The 19,496-nt window shown below is 43.0% G+C and overlaps 1 protein-coding gene across 2 annotated transcripts in view; it reads left to right on the top strand.

The window, feature by feature from the left end:
* Window positions 1-19,496, top strand: part of SLC16A3 (solute carrier family 16 member 3) — a 64,782-nt gene that overhangs the window by 39,691 nt on the left and 5,595 nt on the right. For both annotated transcript variants that reach the window (XM_073606699.1, XM_073606698.1), the window contains 2 exons: window positions 9,700-9,843; window positions 14,818-15,606. In XM_073606699.1, the coding sequence (XP_073462800.1) occupies window positions 9,700-9,843; window positions 14,818-15,606 (933 nt within the window). The remainder of the gene's footprint in view (window positions 1-9,699; window positions 9,844-14,817; window positions 15,607-19,496) is intronic.

Below are 19,496 nucleotides of genomic sequence, written 5' to 3'. Positions count from 1 at the left end.
GAGGGACAGAGGGACATTGTTTCCAATCAGGGACAGTCCCTTAAAATCAGGGACAGTTGGGAGCTATGTGAGTGTGTAAAAAAAATGCTAAATACCTTTTCTCATCAGCAGTATATAGCAGTCTTATGACTTCAATCAGTGTCTGGTTAAAGCTTGTAGGAGGAGTTTTCATTCTGCTCTGTCTTATGAGGCTGCAGGACCCCTGACCCTCTGTCTGGACAGTGCTGATTGGCCCTGTGCTGATCACATGCACCCTCCCAAGAAAAACAAACTGAGCATGTGCAGAGTGACTCTAAAGGCTCTATACTAATAGGAGATGCATTGGGGACAGTGAAAGAAGGGGACGATCGGAGAAGACAGGATCAAACAGCATTTTTACACAATGCAGACGATCAACCCCTTAGGTTAGAGTATAAACAAGCATGCTTTACTGCATATACAGACTGATTTTACTGTTGTGGGTTTAGTAACACTTTAAGGTAAAAGAAAAACCTAGAACCTTTCAAACCACTTTAATAATTAATGTCCATTGCCAAATAAAATAATGACATCTGATACAGCCTGTCACTAACATTCACACACCAGGTCTTGTTTTCCCTGTAAAATCATTCTATGACCTGCTGATCTCACCAGCTGTTCATTTTTTTTCTACTTCCTTTTACAGGGTGACAACGCTGTATGCAGTGGCGTAGCGTGGGGGGTGCGGGGGGTGCCGTGGCCCCGGGCGCGACATTTAGGGGGGGCGCTAGTGTCACTACTGGCTGCCTCCTCCTAATTTAAATTTCCTGTGTCCCCCGCACTCCGGCCGCCATGTTCAGTGTCCGGCGACATGTGATTAAGCGTATGGGGGTCATGTGCGGTGTGGGGCTGGCCTGTCCGTGATTGCGGTTGCTCCTGAAGTCCCGCCTCCACACATGACCCCCATACGCCCAATCACAGTGCGCCGGAAAACACTGAACATGGCGGCCGGAGCGCAGGGGAGACAAGCACCGGAAAATGTGAGCAGCCGGGGCCGCTGTCTTCTCCTCCTCCTCCTCTTCCTCCTCCTATCCTCCGGAGTCTGAAGGTGAGGAATGGATGGTTGGGGGGGGAGGGGGCTGGAGAGAGAGGCATCTAATATGTAGTGCAATAAATGACAATAATCTGTGCAAATGTATAACAATATAAAGTGCAAATGCCAAATTTCCTTATTTGTGTAATCACATTATTCGCTTACTGGGAGTTATTTTTGGACTATTTTTTGCACCTTATTTTCATTGCCATTTGCACTTTATATTGTTATACATTTGCACAGATTATTGTCATTTATTGCACAATTACTTTGCACAATTAATTGTTGTTTGCACAGTATTTACCTTTGATACACATTAGTTTGCACATGCTTTTATGCCACTGATGCATGTTCTTATTCACTTATTGATGTTCCTACCTCCACGGTTCGGACTTATTGGATTTATTGGCATATATGTGAGTTTAGTCACCTTCCTAGGACACCATTGAACATCATTCAGAAAGCTGATTACTGTTTTTGCACATTCATTCATGTATTGTTATAGCATTGGTTTGTTAATCATTTGCTATACAATTTATATAAGAGATTAATTTCAAGGACACTATTTATTTTGGATCCTTTCCTTTGGAATATCCAAGTAATTGTTTTATACATTAGGTTATTTTGTGATAAGATTATTAATTGCACTTTTTAGCTGTTTTTTTTTTTTTTTTATTTCTTTAATTCATGAAGCGTCACAATTATTTGTTTTTTATTAGTAAGCGCCACATTACCTGCTATTACTATCCAGTATAGTATAGTGGACAGTATAGTGTAGTGGTCAGTGTAGTGGTCGGTATAGTGGTGTGGACAGTATAGTCTAGTGGTCAGTATAGTGTAGTGGACAGTGTAGTGGTGTGGACAGTATAGTGGTCAGTGTAGTGGTGTGGTCAGTGTATTAGACAGAATAGTGGTCAGTGTAGTGTAGTGAACAGTATAGTGGTCAGTGTAGTGTAGTGAACAGTATAGTGGTCAGTGTAGTGTAGTGAACAGTATAGTGGTCAGTGTAGTGTAGTGGACAGTGTAGTGGACAGTATAGTATAGTGGTCAATGTAGTATAGTGGTCAGTGTAGTTCTCAGTGTAGTGGACAGTATAGTATAGTGGTCAGTGTAGTGTACAGTATAGTGGTCAGTGTAGTATAGTGGTCAGTGTCGTTTTTAGTGTAGTGTACAGTATAGTATATTGGTCAGTGTAGTAGAGTGGTCAGTGTAGTTCTCAGTGTAGTGGACAGTATAGTATAGTGGTCAGTGTAGTGTACAGTATAGTGGTCAGTGTAGTATAGTGGTCAGTGTAGTATAGTGGTCAGTGTCGTTTTTAGTGTAGTGTACAGTATAGTATAGTGGTCAGTGTAGTAGAGTGGTCAGTGTAGTTCTCAGTGTAGTGGACAGTATAGAATAGTCGTCAGTGTAGTGTACAGTATAGTGGTCAGTGTAGTGTACAGTATAGTGGTCAGTGTAGTATAGTGGTCAGTGTAGTTCTCAGTGTAGTGTACAGTATAGTGGTCAGTTTAGTAGAGTGGTCAGTGTAGTTCTCAGTGTAGTGGACAGTATAGTATAGTGGTCAATGTAGTATAGTGGTCAGTGTAGTTCTCAGTGTAGTGAACAGTATAGTATAGTGGTCAGTGTAGTATAGTGGTCAGTGTAGTTCTCAGTGTAGTGGACAGTATAGTATAGTGGTCAGTGTAGTATAGTGGTCAGTGTAGTTCTCAGTGTAGTGGACAGTATAGTATAGTGGTCAGTGTAGTATAGTGGTCAGTGTCGTTCTCAGTGTAGTGGACAGTATAGAATAGTCGTCAGTGTAGTGTACAGTATAGTGGTCAGTGTAGTATAGTGGTCAGTGTAGTGTACAGTATAGTGGTCAGTGTAGTGTAGTGGACAGTATAGTGGTCAGTGTAGTTCTCAGTGTAGTGGACAGTATAGTATAGTGGTCAGTGTAGTGTGTAATGGTCAGTAAAGGGATCATGTTGGCCAGTGTTGAAATCAAGTAGGTTAGTGTAGTGGTCAGTATAGGAATCAGGTAGGTCAGTACTATCATATTTGAAGGGACTCGGGGATTGCTAAAAGTCCACAGGTTAGGGGGCGCAAATTACTTGCCTTGCCCCCTGTGCTGACAACCCACGCTACGCCACTAGCTGTATGTTCTCCAGCAAAATAGCACATTGTTGTCACCCTGTGGACAAGGGTAGTGTTAGGTGGACATGAAGTTTTAAATAGACTTTAAGGATCAACTTCACTCAGTGTTGGGAAACTTAATAGTCAGCAGCAGCTACAAAAACGGTACATAGCAGTCTTTGGAGACCAGCGCTGCCTTCTCCGCAGACAATTCTTCTCCGGCATCGCCAATGTGTCTTTGGGAGCCAGATGTCTCTTCCTGATGGCTCTCAGCTGGCTCCCCGCTGCACATGTGTGATGAGATCCGAGGTGCAGAGAGACTTAAAGAGGGTGGTCGGGTCATGTCAAGGCAAAATCACCCATCTCTGGGTGAGGATTGGGGAAGGGGATACTGACAAAAAAAAAAGGTACTTTGCTTCCCCCTAACCTTCCCTTTCTCCCCAAGAAAGCTGAAACTTAAGGCTTTTTCGCATGGGCAGCCAAGGGGCAAAAAAAACAGGCAGCTAAGGTGAGGTTTTACTCCCCCTCAGCTTCCCACAGCCTGACAGGGCTGTACACATGCCATAATGCTTTGCGGTTATGGCATTTTTAACTCAGGCTGCAGAGTTTGATAGGCGGCGCTGCCTGTTGGCCACTGCTCTGCCGCCCTCTAAAAAAAAAACATCCATTATTTGTTTTTGTTTTTTTGTTTTTTGTTTTTAACTTTATTTTTTTTATTGTCACATGGGGTCTATTACATTCATTATGTGAATGTCAGAAGCATTTATGCAAGTTGGACAATATGCTGTATTCCATATTGTTTCTAAGATACCAATGCTTTTATCATCCGCTCCATCTAGTGGCCAGAATACAGTATAGCTTATTTATTGAGGTATTTCCAAAAAATATGTCACTATTGCACTAATAAGGCTACAATCAAATCAAGTACGAAAAATATGCAGAATTTTGGTCCCAAGGTAGAGTCGACAATACAGGCATTCATCTCTTTGGAAAAATAAGGGGCATTTGTATTTTGCACCAATGCTTCTAACATTAGTGCGCCGGATATTTTATAAATAAACCCCACAATGATACTTCATTTATGTCATTGCACCGCAGATTTTCCACCATAGCGGGCCTTTAACTGAGCATGTTATGAGTTATTGCAATCTTCACCTGGAAATTTATTCAGATTATACTGCAAATGATCACAGCTAAAACTGCAATGAGATGCAGTTGATAAATTAAATCATTTCAGCTTTTACTGAGAATGCAAATCTTCCGTTCACACCTTCTTCTTTTTTTTTTTGTAGCATCTTTATAATATAAAGTAAAACCACATCCCAGCACGCAATTCACTTGGGTGGCTTTGTTTTCCCAGAAGTCTCCATTGTGCTATTGTAATAGAAGTCCCCCATTAGCAGCATGTGACCATGGTGAGTGTACTCTCTGGAGATGCTTATCCGGAGAGTATAAATCGGCTCCTCTAGTAATCCATCATCACCGGGATTAACCTGTTCATGAAAAGCCAGACACTCGGTCTGTCGGTCTTATGGTTACCAGCGTTCTCTATAAACAGACGTATTGTCTGTGGGTTTTTTTTTTTTAAGTGGTTGTAAATCTTTACAACTGCAGTTCAAGGTTTCTAAATGTAAAATAATGCACCTAAGAAAAAGAGAGTACAACATTGGATTTGGGGGGTACTTATTTCAGAAAACTGCAAAATGAGCACACAGTGTGACCAGGCAGTGGGGAAAGCGAATATAATTCTAAGATCCATCACTAGAGGGATCACCAGCAGGCGGAAGGAGGTCCTGATTCCTCTATATAGATCTTTAGTTATCACTAGAGGGATCACCAATAGTAGGAAGGAGGTCCTGATTGTATAGATCTTTAAATATCACTAGAGGGTTCACCAATAGTAGGAAGGAGGTCCTGATTCCTCTATATAGATCTTTAGTTATCACTAGAGGGATCACCAATAGTAGGAAGGAGGTCCTGATTCCTCTATATAGATCTTTAAATATCACTAGAGGGTTCACCAATAGTAGGAAGGAGGTCCTGATTGTATAGATCTTTAAATATCACTAGAGGGTTCACCAATAGTAGGAAGGAGGTCCTGATTGTATAGATCTTTAAATATCACTAGAGGGTTCACCAATAGTAGGAAGGAGGTCCTGATTCCTCTATATAGATCTTTAATTATCACTAGAGGGCTCACCAGTTGTAGGAAGGAGGTCCTGATTGTATAGATCTTTAATTATCACCAGAGGGATCACCAGCAGGAGGAAGAAGGTCCTGGTTTGCTATATAGATCTTTAGTTATCACTAGAGGGTTTGCCAATAGTAGGAAGGAGGTCCTGTTCCATTATATAGATTTTTAATTATCACTAGAGGGCTCACCAGTAGGAGGAAGGAGGTCCTGATTCCTCTATATGGATCTTTAATTTATCATTAGAGGGATCACCAATAGCAGATTGGAAGTTCTGATTCTGCTATATAGATCTTTAGTTATCACTAGAGGGATCACCAGCAGGAGGAAGGTGGTCCTGATTTGCTATAAAGATATTTAGTTATCACTAGAGGGATCACTAGCAGGAGGAGGGGGTCCTAATTCCACTATATAGATCTTTAGTTATCACTAGAGACAGTGGCGGCCCGTCCATATGGGACGCAGGGGCGCTGCCCCCCTAATTCATGCGTCTGGCCTCTAATCTACATGCAGGGCGCCAGACGCATGGATTGCAATGTTTTTTTTTTTTTTAAGCACGTCATTAGAGCCTGAGGCTCTAATTGGCTTCAAAAAAGGGTGGGCTCGGGGCGCAGAGCACTGTGCCCCAAGCCCACCCAGTTGTGTGACATGGCGGCAAGCTAACACGAAACACCCCCCCTCGTAGGAGACGGCTGTGAATGCGGTGATCAGGGCATTACCTTTGGAGTCAGGGGGAATGAAGAGCTGGGCTGTTGATTCTCCTCCTGGCCAATCAGGAAGCAGTTCCTGTGACCCGGTTGGCCAGGAAGTCTTAGGACTCCCTGGCCAATCGTGTCTCAGGACACACTTCCTGTTCACCTGGGAGGACAATCAACGGCCCAGCTCTTCATTCCCCCTGACTCCAAAGGTAATGCCCTGATCGCCGCATTCACAGCCGTCTCCCATCCCAATATATTAAGCATCGGCCGCCACTGACTAGAGGGATCACCAATGGCAGATAGGAGGTCCTGATTCCGCTATATAGATCTATAGTTATCACTAGCGGGATCACCAATAGCAGGAAAGAGGTCCGAATTCCACTATATAGCTCTTTATTGAGACCTCATTTAGAACTGTGTTGTACTGTGTACAGTTCTGGAGACCTCACTTACAGAAAGATATGGATGAAATAGTCCAGAGATGGGTAACGAAAATGGTGAAAGGTCTGAGAAATAAAACTTCAGGAGAGCCTTCAGGAACTTAATATGTACAGTCTGGAGGAAAGAAGGGAAAAGGGAGGCATGATAAAACCTTCAAATACATCAAACCAGTGAATAAGGTTCAGGAAAACAGTTTTTTCAATATGAAACCAAAATTAAAGTGGATGTAAACCCGAATTTTTTTTTTTTTATGTCATAATGTAGAGTATAAGATTTCCTATCATTTGAGCCCAGTCTTGCCACAAAGAGTTAATCCATCTCTGAGCAATCCTCTTTTATTGTTCAGTGAGATAAATCTTGACAAACAGAGAAAAACTTTGTCAAACCCTCCCCCTTGCTGTGAGTGACAGGTGATTTACATATCTCGTGCACTAGCCTAAGAGACATGCAGTATTTTTTAATTCCCTCCCCCACTCCTTTCTTCAGCAGCTCTACAAGGATTGGCTGTTCCACACCTCAGCGTGATTTGGCATGCTGAAGTCATGTGGTTACTTTCCTGTCTTTTCACTGGATGTTAGAGATCATAGCAGAAGTTCAGTGTAAGAAATACACAGGAGAAAATGCATATTGACAAGGGGAGTGTAGAGGTGGGCGGGGAGTCTAATGACATCACGACTCCACCCACCGAGCTTCGGACAACAGACCCGCCCACAGAATCTGCAGTTTTTCGGGTCTCATAACAGACAGAGGAGAGCATAGGTGTGCGCAGCCTATTGCATTAGGGTGTGCACCCCAAAGCTCAAACATATATGTGTGTGCATGTGTATATATGTGGAAGGTGTCAGTAGAGCAGTGAATGGTGTCATAAGGGCAGATATTGGTGGTGTCAGTAGGGCAGTTACAATATCATTTTTTAAACATTTTTTTAGGAGAAAAAAAAATGATTTTTTTTTAATTGGTGAAATATCAGGGGACTAAACATTGGAAATATGCACCACACGGGGTGATTAGGGTGTGCCCAGGCACACCTGGCACACCCTGTGCGCACGCCTATGGAGGGTAGACAATTGACAGGTAAAGATACATGCAGGAGGCATGTATATCCTTCTAGATAACCCCCATGGCAGTAGTTTAGAAAGGATGACATTGGGTTTACATCCACTTTAAGAACACGGGGACATGACCTCAAACTAACTGGAGGAAAGTTAACTAATCTTAGAAAGTAATATTTTACTGAAAGGGTAGTTGATGCTTGGAACAAACTTCCAGCGGAGGTAGTGAGCCAGTCAACAGTAAATGGCTTCAGACATGCTTGGGACAAACCTAGATCTATACTACACAAAATGTTAGTAAAAAATAAATAAATACAAAACATGTACAGTAAAACCTTGGATTGCGAGTATAATTTGTTCCAGAAACATGCTTGTAAACCAAAGCACTTGTATATCAAAGCAAATTTCCCCATAAGAAATAATGTAAACTCAGGTGATTCGTTCCACAACCATTTATTCATAAGTCCTTCAGTTAAGTCCTCATGCACACGGACGTTTTTACAGCTGCTTTTTTGAGCTTTTTTTGCAGCTTAAAAAGGCCTGTCTATGTTAGTCTATGGCTTCATGCCCACCTAGGCGTTTTTGAGCTGCAAGTGGCATAGGCGTTTTTAAGCTGTAAAAAAAACCCAGGACCAGTGGGTTCTGAGAGACGTTTTTCAGCTGTAAAAAAAACCCAGGACCAGTGGGTTCTGAGAGACGTTTTTCAGCTGTAAAAACGCTCTAACGCTGAAAAACGCTGAAAAACGCTCAAAAACGTCATTCACCAACGTTTTTTAGCGTTTTTGATCCCTTGAAAAAAAAAAAAATTTGAAAAAAAAAAAAAACGCTCAAAAACGCGAACGCAGAAAAACGCTCAAAAACGCTCAAAAATGCTATTACAAAAACGCTGAAAAAAGCTGAAAAAAGTCACTGCTAAAATACTGGCGTTTTCATAACGTTTTTTTAACAGCCTGTGTGCATGAGGGCTTATAGTCTATATAAAAAGATTATAGCAATGTGACCAGGTTGTATAACCATAAAATGTCCATCCACAAATAGAAGCCTCCACAAGGGGATTAGAAGCAAAATCCATCAGGAGCTCCAGAGTATAAAAGAGAAGAGAGGCGCCTCTAAGTGTAGCAATATGTTGCTAAAATGTTCTAACTTCATTTAATGTAACCATATTACTACGCTTAGAGGCGCCTCTCTTCTCTTTTATACCTAGTTGTAACATGACGCTACTTGTATATCAAGACATCGCTTGTACAGGGGGTCCCCGAGTTGCGAACGGGTTAGGGACTTCCTAATGGTTCTGAAGTTGGATTTGTTTGGAAGTCGGAAGCGCATGCACAGAACGGCAGAGATGTCGTTTTCTGATGTTCTGTCAAGTAGCCGCGCATGCGCAGACGTCGTTTTCTGATGGTTTACGATGTGCCCGCCGTAGAAAAATGGCCGTCTTTTTTTTCTACCGTCACTTTTCTAAGTTTCTATATACCCAGTGAAGTGACAGGCCTCAGGTGATACACACGGAAACAAATCCTCCTAACATAAGTTGTATCTGTTTATCTGCAGTCTTCTCTTAGCTACATCCGTTCAAAGTGCTGAATTTAGAAAGCTTGTCTGAGCTGTCAGAAAAAAAGGGGACGGAGAGCTGACATTGCACTCTGCGGAGCTCAGTGAGGAGTGCTCTGAGAAGAGAGAAGGGGGGGGGGGGAGACAGTCACTCTACACTATGGGGCTGTTGTGAGCTGCACTCTGCATATCTCAGGACTATTTCCAGGAGCCCTTATAGGTTTTATATGTGTAAGTAAACCCTCCTATCGTTTTCAGCCAAGGAAGCTGCCATCTTTGCCTCTGTTTAATCTACAACTGCCATGATGATGCACATGTGATCAGTTATGACACCAGCCATTGGATGGTTTGACAGTTTGGTTGAGAGCACAACCAATGGGAGTCTTACATTTCCGGCATGTGCCGGAAATGAAACTGTTTTATGGATGGGTTTACTTCCGCTTTAAGGCTGCTGTATTACTAATATGGGATGAAGAAGGGAAGGCCACAAAAACCCCAGTGTGGTGATGGATTCTATAATGGGGGATAATGGCGATCAGGAGGAGGGGAAGCTTTAAGATTTCGCATGTCACCAGAATAACCTTTTTGTTCCTTCCCTCCCAGGTCCCCTGTGCAGCATCTGTGTAAACCGCTTTGGGTGCCGGCCGGTAATGATGGTTGGCGGTCTGTTTGCCTCGCTCGGGATGGTGTGCGCGTCATTCTGTACAAGTATCATCACCGTATACCTCACTGCTGGAGTCATCACAGGTGAGAATCAGGCAGGAGCTGTCCATCACTGTGACCTCACCCTACACCCTACCTCCACACATTGTTCTTTCACCATTTTGGATTTCTCTCAATCGTTTTTTTTTTTTTTTCCTAATCAACATTAAAAAGTTGCACTCCAAACAAATATAAAAAAAAAATGATTGCAGATCTGCAATCATATACAGGTATACATCATTATATGTATTTTTTAAATGCAAACAGTGTAAGTACTTGAATTTGACCTGGTAGAAGCCTCTTGCAGTCCCTGTACAGGGAGTTCAGACGGGGGGGGGAGAAACAGCACAGGGAGCCAATCAGTTGTGCTGTAGTGCAAGGGGCATGCTGATAGGAGGAGAGAGCAGAGTGACAGAGAGATCATCAGTCTGCTGCTTCTCCTTCAATGTCCAGAAACAGGCTGGGGGAAGGACAAGACCTGTATGTGTTACTGTGCTGCAGCACTGGAAAATGTGGTCTCCTTCACCTGGTACTGAGACTTGTGAAAAAACACAAATAGAGCAGGGTCTATAAACCCTCTAAAGAAAGGGCCAGTTTAGTTTTCTTAAGACTTTAGGGGTCCAGTGGGAATAGACAATGTCCTTGCTTAAGTGGGAATAAACTATGCCCTGTTGTTGGTATCAGTGGGAGAAATAGTACCCTGTTGTTGGTATCAGTGAAATTAATAGTGCCCCATAGTTGGTGTCAGTGGGAGGAATAGTGCCCCATTGTTGGTGTCAGTGTGAGGAATAGTGCCCCATCGTTGGTGTCAGTGAGAGGAGTAGCGCCCCATCGTTGGTGTCATTGGGAGAAATAGTGCCCCATCAATGGTGTCAGCAAGAGGAGTAGTGCCCCATCGTTGGTGTCAGTGAGAGGAGTAGCGCCCCATCGTTGGTGTCATTGGGAGAAATAGTGCCCCATCAATGGTGTCAGCAAGAGGAGTAGTGCCCCATCCTTGGTATCAGTGTGAGGAATAGTGCCCCATCATTGGTGTCATTGGGAGGAATAGTACCCTGTTGTTGGAATCAGTGGAATTAAATTGGTTGTTAACCCACTAGGTAAAAATTACAGTATCCTCTCTGTTTATTAATGAATTCTGCTCCTGTGTCTGTGCCTTATAAAAAAAAAAAATACAGCTATATACCTGATTTTAGAGTGCCAATCGGCGCTCAGGTGACCTGTCGCCTCTCTCCTCTCTCGGCCTGACAGCTTCAGTGGGCGGGGCCGAGGATCCACTACTGATGTTAGTCAGGGGGGGGGGAGGAGAGAGGCTCCGATCAGCGCTCTAAAATCAGGTATATAGCTGCATTTTTTTTTTATAAGGCACAGACACAGGAGCAGATTACAATAATAAACAGAGAGGATACTGTAAAACTTTAACAGTAATTTGAGCAGCAGGTAGGAAGGGGGCGGGCACAGACATGGAGCTGACAGGCAGGGAGGGGAGGGGGGAGAGGACAAAGGAGAGAGCGGATGACGGAGGCACGTAAACTGACCTCGATGTCAGAGCTCAGCAGCCATGATAAACCATGGTCAGTTTACAAAGAGGAGGGCAGAACCAGCCAGGATCAGCCGGGTATTTCAGGTAATACAGGGGCCACATGACACAGCACAAGCACTGTGCTGTATAACATGCTTTAAAGGAATAGGATCTTTTTTTTTTTTATTAGGTTAACAATCGCTTTAATTGTGCCCCTTCGTTGGTGTCAGTGTGAGGAATAGTGCCCCATCATTGGTGTCACTGGGAGAAATAGTACCTTGTTGTTGGTATCAGTAGAATTAATAGTGCCCCATCGCTGGTGTAAGTGAGAGGAATAGTGCCCCATCATTGGTGCCATTGGGAAGAATAGTACCCTGTCACTGGTATCAGTGGGAGGAATACTGCCCCATTGTTTGTATCAGTGGGAGGAATGGTGCTCCATCATTGGTGTCAGTTGTAGGAGTAGTGCCCCATTGTTTGTATCAGTGGGAGGAATAGTGCCCCGTTGTTTGTATCAGTGGGGGGAATAGTGCCCCATCGTTGGTGTCATTGAGAGGAATAGTACCCTGTTGTTGGTATCAGTGGAATTAATAGTGCAAGTGAGAGGAATAGTGCCCCATCATTGATGCCATTGGGAAGAATAGTCCCCTGTTGTTGGTACCAGTGGGAGGAATAGTGCCCCATTGTTTGTATCAGTGGGAGGAATGGTGCCCCATCGTTGGTGTCATTGGGAGGAATAGTACCCTTTTGTTGGTGTCAGTGGGAGGAATAGTGCCCCATCGTTGGTGTCAGTGGGAGGAATAGTGCCCCATCGTTGGTGTCAGTGGGAGGAATAGTGCCCCATCGCTGGTGTCAGTTAGAGGAGTAGTGCCCCATCACTGGTGTCAGTGGGAGGAATAGTGCCCCATCATTGGTGTCAGTGGGAGGAATCGTGCTCCATCATTGATGTTAGTGGGAGGAATAGTGCCCCATCATTGGTGTCAGTAGGAGGAATAGTGCCCCATCATTGGTGTCAGTGGGAGGAATCGTGCTCCATCATTGGTGTCAGTGGGAGGAATAGTGCCCCATCATTGGTGTCAGTAGGAGGAATAGTGCCCCATCATTGGTGTCAGTGGGAGGAATAGTGCCCCATCATTGGTGTCAGTGGGAGGAATCGTGCTCCATCATTGATGTTAGTGGGAGGAATAGTGCCCCATCATTGGTGTCAGTAGGAGGAATAGTGCCCCATCATTGGTGTCAGTGGGAGGAATAGTGCCCCATTGTTGGTGTCAGTGGGAGAAATAGTGCCCCAAGGGCTGGATAAAGGCATACAAAGGGCCACAGTTTGGAGTCCACCCCTAAAGAAGGATTCGGATACCATGTAAAAATGAGCTAAGAACTCCACCTACTGGCTGAAAATGGGAACACAAATGATTCATATGGAATATTTCATATATACTAGTCATGTGCAATTCATTTAGTTCCGAATTTGTTTTTTAACTAATTTTGACAAATTCGTTAATTCCGAAATTTCTGAATTTCCGAAAATTCGGAATTTGGAAATTCAAAATTCGGTAATTAGAAAATTTGGAACTTCGGAAATTGGAAAATCTGAATTTTCCAATTTCCGAATTTCCGAAAAAAGCAAAAAAACGAATGAAACGAAAACGAACAAATTTTTTGACAGTGCTCATGTCTAATATATAGCAGATTTAAGAAAAATACATTTTTTAGATGTATTTATTCATGAATTCAAAAAATAAACATTTTGAAAACCACTATACAAGTATATCTAAGGTCAATTTCTTTTTCTTTGGATATAGTAGTGGGGAGGGCTACAACCTCTGTTAGTAGTTTTGCCGTCTGAGTCTCAGGGAGATTTACCAGACCCTTTCCTTTTAGAAGTTTATAAAGGAATATGATGGAATAGAATATGATGGAATATATTTTTATATTCCTAAAAAATGTTTATAAAGGAATGTGAGTGGGGCCTAAAGTGTTTATTTTACTAAATAAAAATGTTTCATAAAACTACAAGTCTTTAAATCATATATATATATATATATATATATATATATATATATATATATATATATATATATATATATATATATATATATATTACACACTATATTGTCAAAAGTATTGGGACGCCTGCCTTTACACGCACATGAACTTTAAAGGCATCCCAGTCTTAGTCCGTAGGGTTCAATATTGAGTTGGCCCACCCTTTGCAGCTATAACAGCTTCAACTCTTCTGGGAAGGTTGTCCACAAGGTTTAGGAGTGTGTCTATGGGAGTGTTTGACCATTCTTCCAGAAGTGCATTTGTGAAGCTGTTACTGGGATGCCATTAAAGTTCATGTGGGTGTAAAGGCCGGTGTCCCAATACTTTTGGTAATATAGTGTGTATGTGTGGTATATGGTATATTCATATACCAGATTTGTCTATATATATATATATATATATATATATATATATATATATATATATATATATATATATATTATACAGACCGTGCCGAGGAGTGCGATGACTCTTTGGAACTGTATCTGACTGGCAGATTGGAGCCTGCTTCTGGCGACAGCTTGGCTGCTTTGCTGTGAGGAAGCAGTTAATATAATGCAGCCTCCAAGTTTATAGACATGGTGGTTGCATTTGTTTTCTTTTTTCAGGCTAAGAACATTTTTAACATGTACAGAGAATAGATGTAATGTTTGCCAGAAAAGCCGTGTCCTTGTCACTTCCTCTGAGTAGAACTGAAAGCAAAAACAATGTCATCTTTCTTCTGCAAAACTAATGATCCCCCCAACCCCCAAGTAATGGAGAGCCATGGCTTCCTCCATAGATACAGTGGAGGAGTGAACTTAATACAGTCACCTCATCTAAGGACTGCTAAGCTGCAACATATTATGTTTTTCACATTATTTTGATATATTTGAAATAGTTATGTCTACAGTAAATATTCTTCAAACTATTGTCAAAGTTTGTAATTTCCAATCTCCTGTATACACTACTGACCATTAAAGTATATATAAACCCCACCTTGTAAAACAATCCGTTCGGCTTAAAATAGAAATGAAAGGCAAAAAAAATGTGTATACATATAAAAAAAATATTATTAATACCTCCCCCCCCCCACTTTTTTTTTATAAGTGATCACGTTCCCTCTTTTCTCAGCTGCGTAGATAGGTGAGGGTGGAGAAACAGCAGCACACTGGTCTTCCTAGTGAAAGGCAGTTCAGGGAGTAGGGGGCTGGTCAGGACAAATTTGATCATTGGAGGAGAGCAGGAGAGTTCACAGCACAGAGCTGACTACGCTGTGCGCTCATGTCTAGTGTGGTCAGTTTTTAATAGGAAAAGGCAGAAGGATTGGCAGGGATTTCACACAAAGGAAGCAATACAAAAAGAACAGGAGACTTTTTCATACAAGTACATGGTGCAGCAGGCACATATCAGGAATATGAAATGTTGGGTTTACATATTCTTTAACATATATGTCTTCTTATTCCCCTCCTCAGGTTTGGGCCTGGCTTTGAATTTCCAGCCTTCACTCATCATGTTAAACAGATACTTTGACAAACGCCGTCCACTGGCCAATGGTCTTGCCGCAGCTGGAAGTCCCGTCTTCCTCTGTTGCCTGTCCCCATTGGGGCAGATCCTCCAGCATAAGTTCGGCTGGCGTGGTGGCTTTCTTATCCTCGGGGGTCTTCTTCTGAACTGCTGTGCATGTGGTGCACTAATGAGACCTTTGGAACCAACAAAGGAAGAGAAACAAAAGATAAAAGAAAAAGAGATAGAGGAGAGCAAAGATTTACAAAAAAAACCAAGAAAGCTTCTGGACTTCACAGTGTTCAGAGACCGGGGCTTCGTTATCTACACAATTGCTGCCTCCATTATGGTTTTGGGGCTTTTTGTGCCACCTGTTTTTGTGGTCAGCTATGCAAAAGACCTCGGCACAGAAGACACAAAGGCAGCGTTTCTCCTCACCATCCTTGGATTTGTCGACATATTTGCTAGACCTACCTGTGGTGTCATTGCGGGTCTAAAATGGGTGCGACCACGCTGCGTCTATCTCATGGGCTTTGCCATGATCTTTAATGGTTTTACCGATTTGATGGGCTCTATGTCTGATACCTACGGGGGCTTGGTGGTCTTCTGCATCTTCTTTGGAATCTCGTATGGAATGGTCGGTGCTCTGCAGTTTGAAGTCCTCATGGCCATTGTCGGCACGCAAAGGTTCTCCAGCGCTATTGGATTGGTGCTCTTGGCAGAGGCTATAGCAGTTTTCATTGGACCTCCCTCAGCAGGTAAACATTCAATAATGTACACAGTTTTCAGTAAGCTGTGGTGGGGGGTATTTTTGTTTTTCATTCAAATACTAAATATTACCAGCTAGAAGTATCTACACTTACTTTTCAGAGATTGAGAATGATTGCCCTCATGAAACAACATCAATTACGTAGATCAGCTTATGCAAAGTCTATAAAAAACCTAACATTTGGTTTATTAAGTATCTATGGTACTCACAGGTTGCAGATTTCCTTATTTGCCTGGATATAGGTTCTTCATTGACCTCTGCACTTTCTGAGCTACAGTAGGTCTTCTCCATCTTAGCATGAGTGTCAAACTCATAGTTCTTCAACCTGAAAATTTGGGGTCTAAGCTGGCACTTTCACTTGAGACAGAAAAGGACATTTGACGTCCAAGTAAGGGGGATGTAGTTATTGTTTGACCATATATCAGGGTCAGGGGTGGGTAGTGGGGTCCCCCAGGGTTCTCTGCTGGGACCAATCCTATTTAGTTTGTTCATAAACGACCTGGAGGATGGGATAAACAGTTCAAGCTCTGTATTTGCAGACGATACTAAGCTAAGCAGGGCAATAACTTCTCCACAGGATGTGAAAACCTTGCAAAAAGATCTGAACAAATTAATGGGGTGGGCAACTACATGGCAGATGAGGTTCAATGTAGAAAAATGTAAAATAATGCATTTGGGTGGCAAAAATACGAATGCAATCTATACACTGGGGGGAGAACCTCTAGGGGAATCTAGGATGGAAAAGGACCTGGGGGTCCTAGTAGATGATAGGCTCAGCAATGGCATGCAGTGCCAATCTGCTGCTAACAAAGCAAACATAATATTGGCATTAAGAAAGGGATCAACTCCAGAGATAAAACAATAATTCTCCCGCTCTACAAGACTCTGGTCCGGCTGCACCTGGAGTATGCTGTCCAGTTCTGTGCACCAGTCCTCAGGAAGGATGTACTGGAAATGGAGCGAGTACAAAGAAGGGCAACAAAACTAATAAAGGGTCTGGAGGATATTAGTTATGAGGAAAGGTTGCGAGCGCTGAACTTATTCTCTGTGGAGAAGAGACGCTTGAGAGGGGATATGATTTCAATATACAAATACCGTACGGGTGAACCCCACAATAGGGATAAAACTTTTTCGCAGAAGGGAGTTTAACAAGACTCGTGGCCACTCATTAAAATTAGAAGAAAAGAGGTTTAACCTTAAACTATGTAGATGGTTCTTTACTGTAAGAGCGGCAAGGATGTGGAATTCCCTTCCACAGGCGGTGGTCTCAACGGGGTTCATTGATAGTTTCAAAAAACGATTAGATATACAATATAATATACAATGTAATACTGACATATAATCACACACATAGGTTGGACTTGATGGACTTGTGTCTTTTTTCAACCTCACCTACTATGTAACTATGTAGATATCCAATAATGACTTTGATTTTCTATTCTTATCGGGAGACCCATGTTTGGAAAAGTTTTGGTCTCTCTATCTCTGGTATTGACAGGATTGTAATAGGCACAGAGAGGTTGAATCATTTTACGGTACATTGTCTAGCACCACAGTTGGCCCCATTTGTCACAAATGGTCTATGTACAACCTTGTGAAGTCACAGGCAGGTGCACAGCTTTCACCAATTGGACTATCCTCCTGGCTTACTGTAGGAGATTGAAAGGTCATAGCTGGGCCCCCTAGACATCCACTGGGCCTTATGCCACGTACACACGGGCGGACTTTTCGACCGAACTGGTCCGACAAACTTTCCAGCGGACTTTCGACGGACTTTTGACGGACTTCCGACGGACTTTCTAATGAACGGACTTGCCTACACACGATCACACCAAAGTCCGACGGATTTGTACGTGATGACGTACACCGGACTAAAATAAGGAAGTTGATAGCCTGTAGCCAATAGCTGCCCTAGCGTTGGCCGTCGGACTAGCATACAGACGAGCGGATTTCTGGGTCCGGCGGAGTTACGACGAAAAGATTTGAAGCCTGTTCCAAATCTAAAGTCCGTCAGACTTGCGACTGGAAAAGTCCGCTGAAGGTCCTTTGAAGCCCACACACGATCGGATTGTCCGCCGGATTTGGTCCGTCGGCGTCCGTCAGACCAGTCCGGTCGAAAAGTCCGAGCGTGCGTAAGCTGCATTATGCCCCGTACACACGGTCGGACATTGATCGGACATTCCGACAAAAAAATCCTAGGATTTTTTCCGACGGATGTTGGCTCCAACTTGTCTTGCATACACACGGTCACACAAAGTTGCCGGAAAATCCGATCATTCTGAACGCGGTGACGTAAAACACGTACGTCGGGACTATAAACGGGGCAGTAGCCAATAGCTTTCATTTCTTAATTCATTCTGAGCATGCGTGGCACTTTGTGCGTCGGATTTGTGTACACACGATCGGAATTTCCGACAACGGATTTTGTTGTTGGAAAATTTTATAGCCTGCTCTCAAACTTTGTGTGTCGGAAAATGTGTGATGGAGCCTACACACGGTCGGAATTTCCGACAACAAGGTCCTATCACACATTTTCCGTTGGAAAATCTGACCGTGTGTACAGGGCATTAGCTTTCTACCTAGGTTGCCTTATAGATGTTTCTGCCCTGTTATGACCACATGGGTAGATTTCAAAGCATATATTACACTGGATGTAACTCAATCAAGCGTAGGAACATAAAAGTCCATCCAACACAGATGTCCCTAGATGGTTCTAATAACCGTTCAATATCTGATCAATAATAACTGGTAATAGATTTTAGTTGAGAAATATTTTCAGGCCAAACACTGCATGATTGATGGTTTGGGTCGAATGTTTGTGTTGGATTTCTTTGCAAAGTCAGGTTCCGTCCGGGATGGTCATTTAATCACTTCCTGCCTGAGTTATAGTTGGAAGACGGCCACAGTGCAAGCTTACTTTACCGGGAAGGTGTCCATGCACGTCTTCCCGTGATCGCGTTACCAGTGCGCCCCCTGCAGCGTGCTCTGTGATTGCTGAGTCCCCATCGGTGCCACCTATCAGTGTCCATCAGTGCAGCCTCATCAGCCCACATCAGTAAAGGGGAAAAATGACCTGTTTGCAAAATTTTATAACAAACTATAAAAATTTTTTTTTTTTTTTTAATTTTCGCTCTTTTTTCGTTTGTTTAGCAAAAAATAAAAAACCCAGCGGTGATTAAATACCACCAAAAGAAAGCTCTATTTGTGTGAAAAAATGATAAAAATGTCATATGGGTACAGTGCTGCATGACAGCGCAATTGTCATTCAAAGTGTGACAGCGCTGAAAGCTGAAAATTGGCCTGGGCAGGAAGGGGGTAAAAGTGCCTGGTAGGCAAGTGGTTCAAGGGTTAGTTCACCTTTACCAGAAAACTGCTTATGCAGATAAGGGGTGTCTGTAAATAAAAACAAACTGTGCGGCTCTGACCAAAATGAAATACCGCTGTTGCTATAGGTATAGGCCATTTACATACCTCATGAACCCTGACTGGAAAACTTCTAGGACGTTGCTAAAAGATGCCTAACTGTTACTGGTCACCCCCACCATCACATGAGCAAGCTCTCAAACGCTGAGCTCAGAGCTACTGTATCGGGGGGGGAGAGCACATTATAGAGGGGAATTGAATGGTGAAGGCGAACAGTAACAGCTAGGCTTCTCTTAGCAACGTCCTTAGCAACATCTAGGGAGCTTTCTGGTCAGTCTTCATGAGATAAGTAAATGGCCAACACCTCTAGCAAGAGCATTATTTAACTTATGCCAAAACGACAGTTTGCATTTATCTACAAATGCCCGTTATCTGCATAGGCAGTTTTTTGGCAAAGGTGAACCTTTAACCTCTTCTGGACCGCCCCGTGCAGATATACTGCGGCAGGCGGCCCTC

Source organism: Aquarana catesbeiana, linkage group LG12 (assembly GCF_042186555.1).
Source record: "Aquarana catesbeiana isolate 2022-GZ linkage group LG12, ASM4218655v1, whole genome shotgun sequence".
Taxonomy (NCBI): domain Eukaryota; kingdom Metazoa; phylum Chordata; class Amphibia; order Anura; family Ranidae; genus Aquarana; species Aquarana catesbeiana.
Note: the sequence above shows the minus strand (reverse complement) of the source record. Positions and strands in the feature narration are given on the sequence as shown.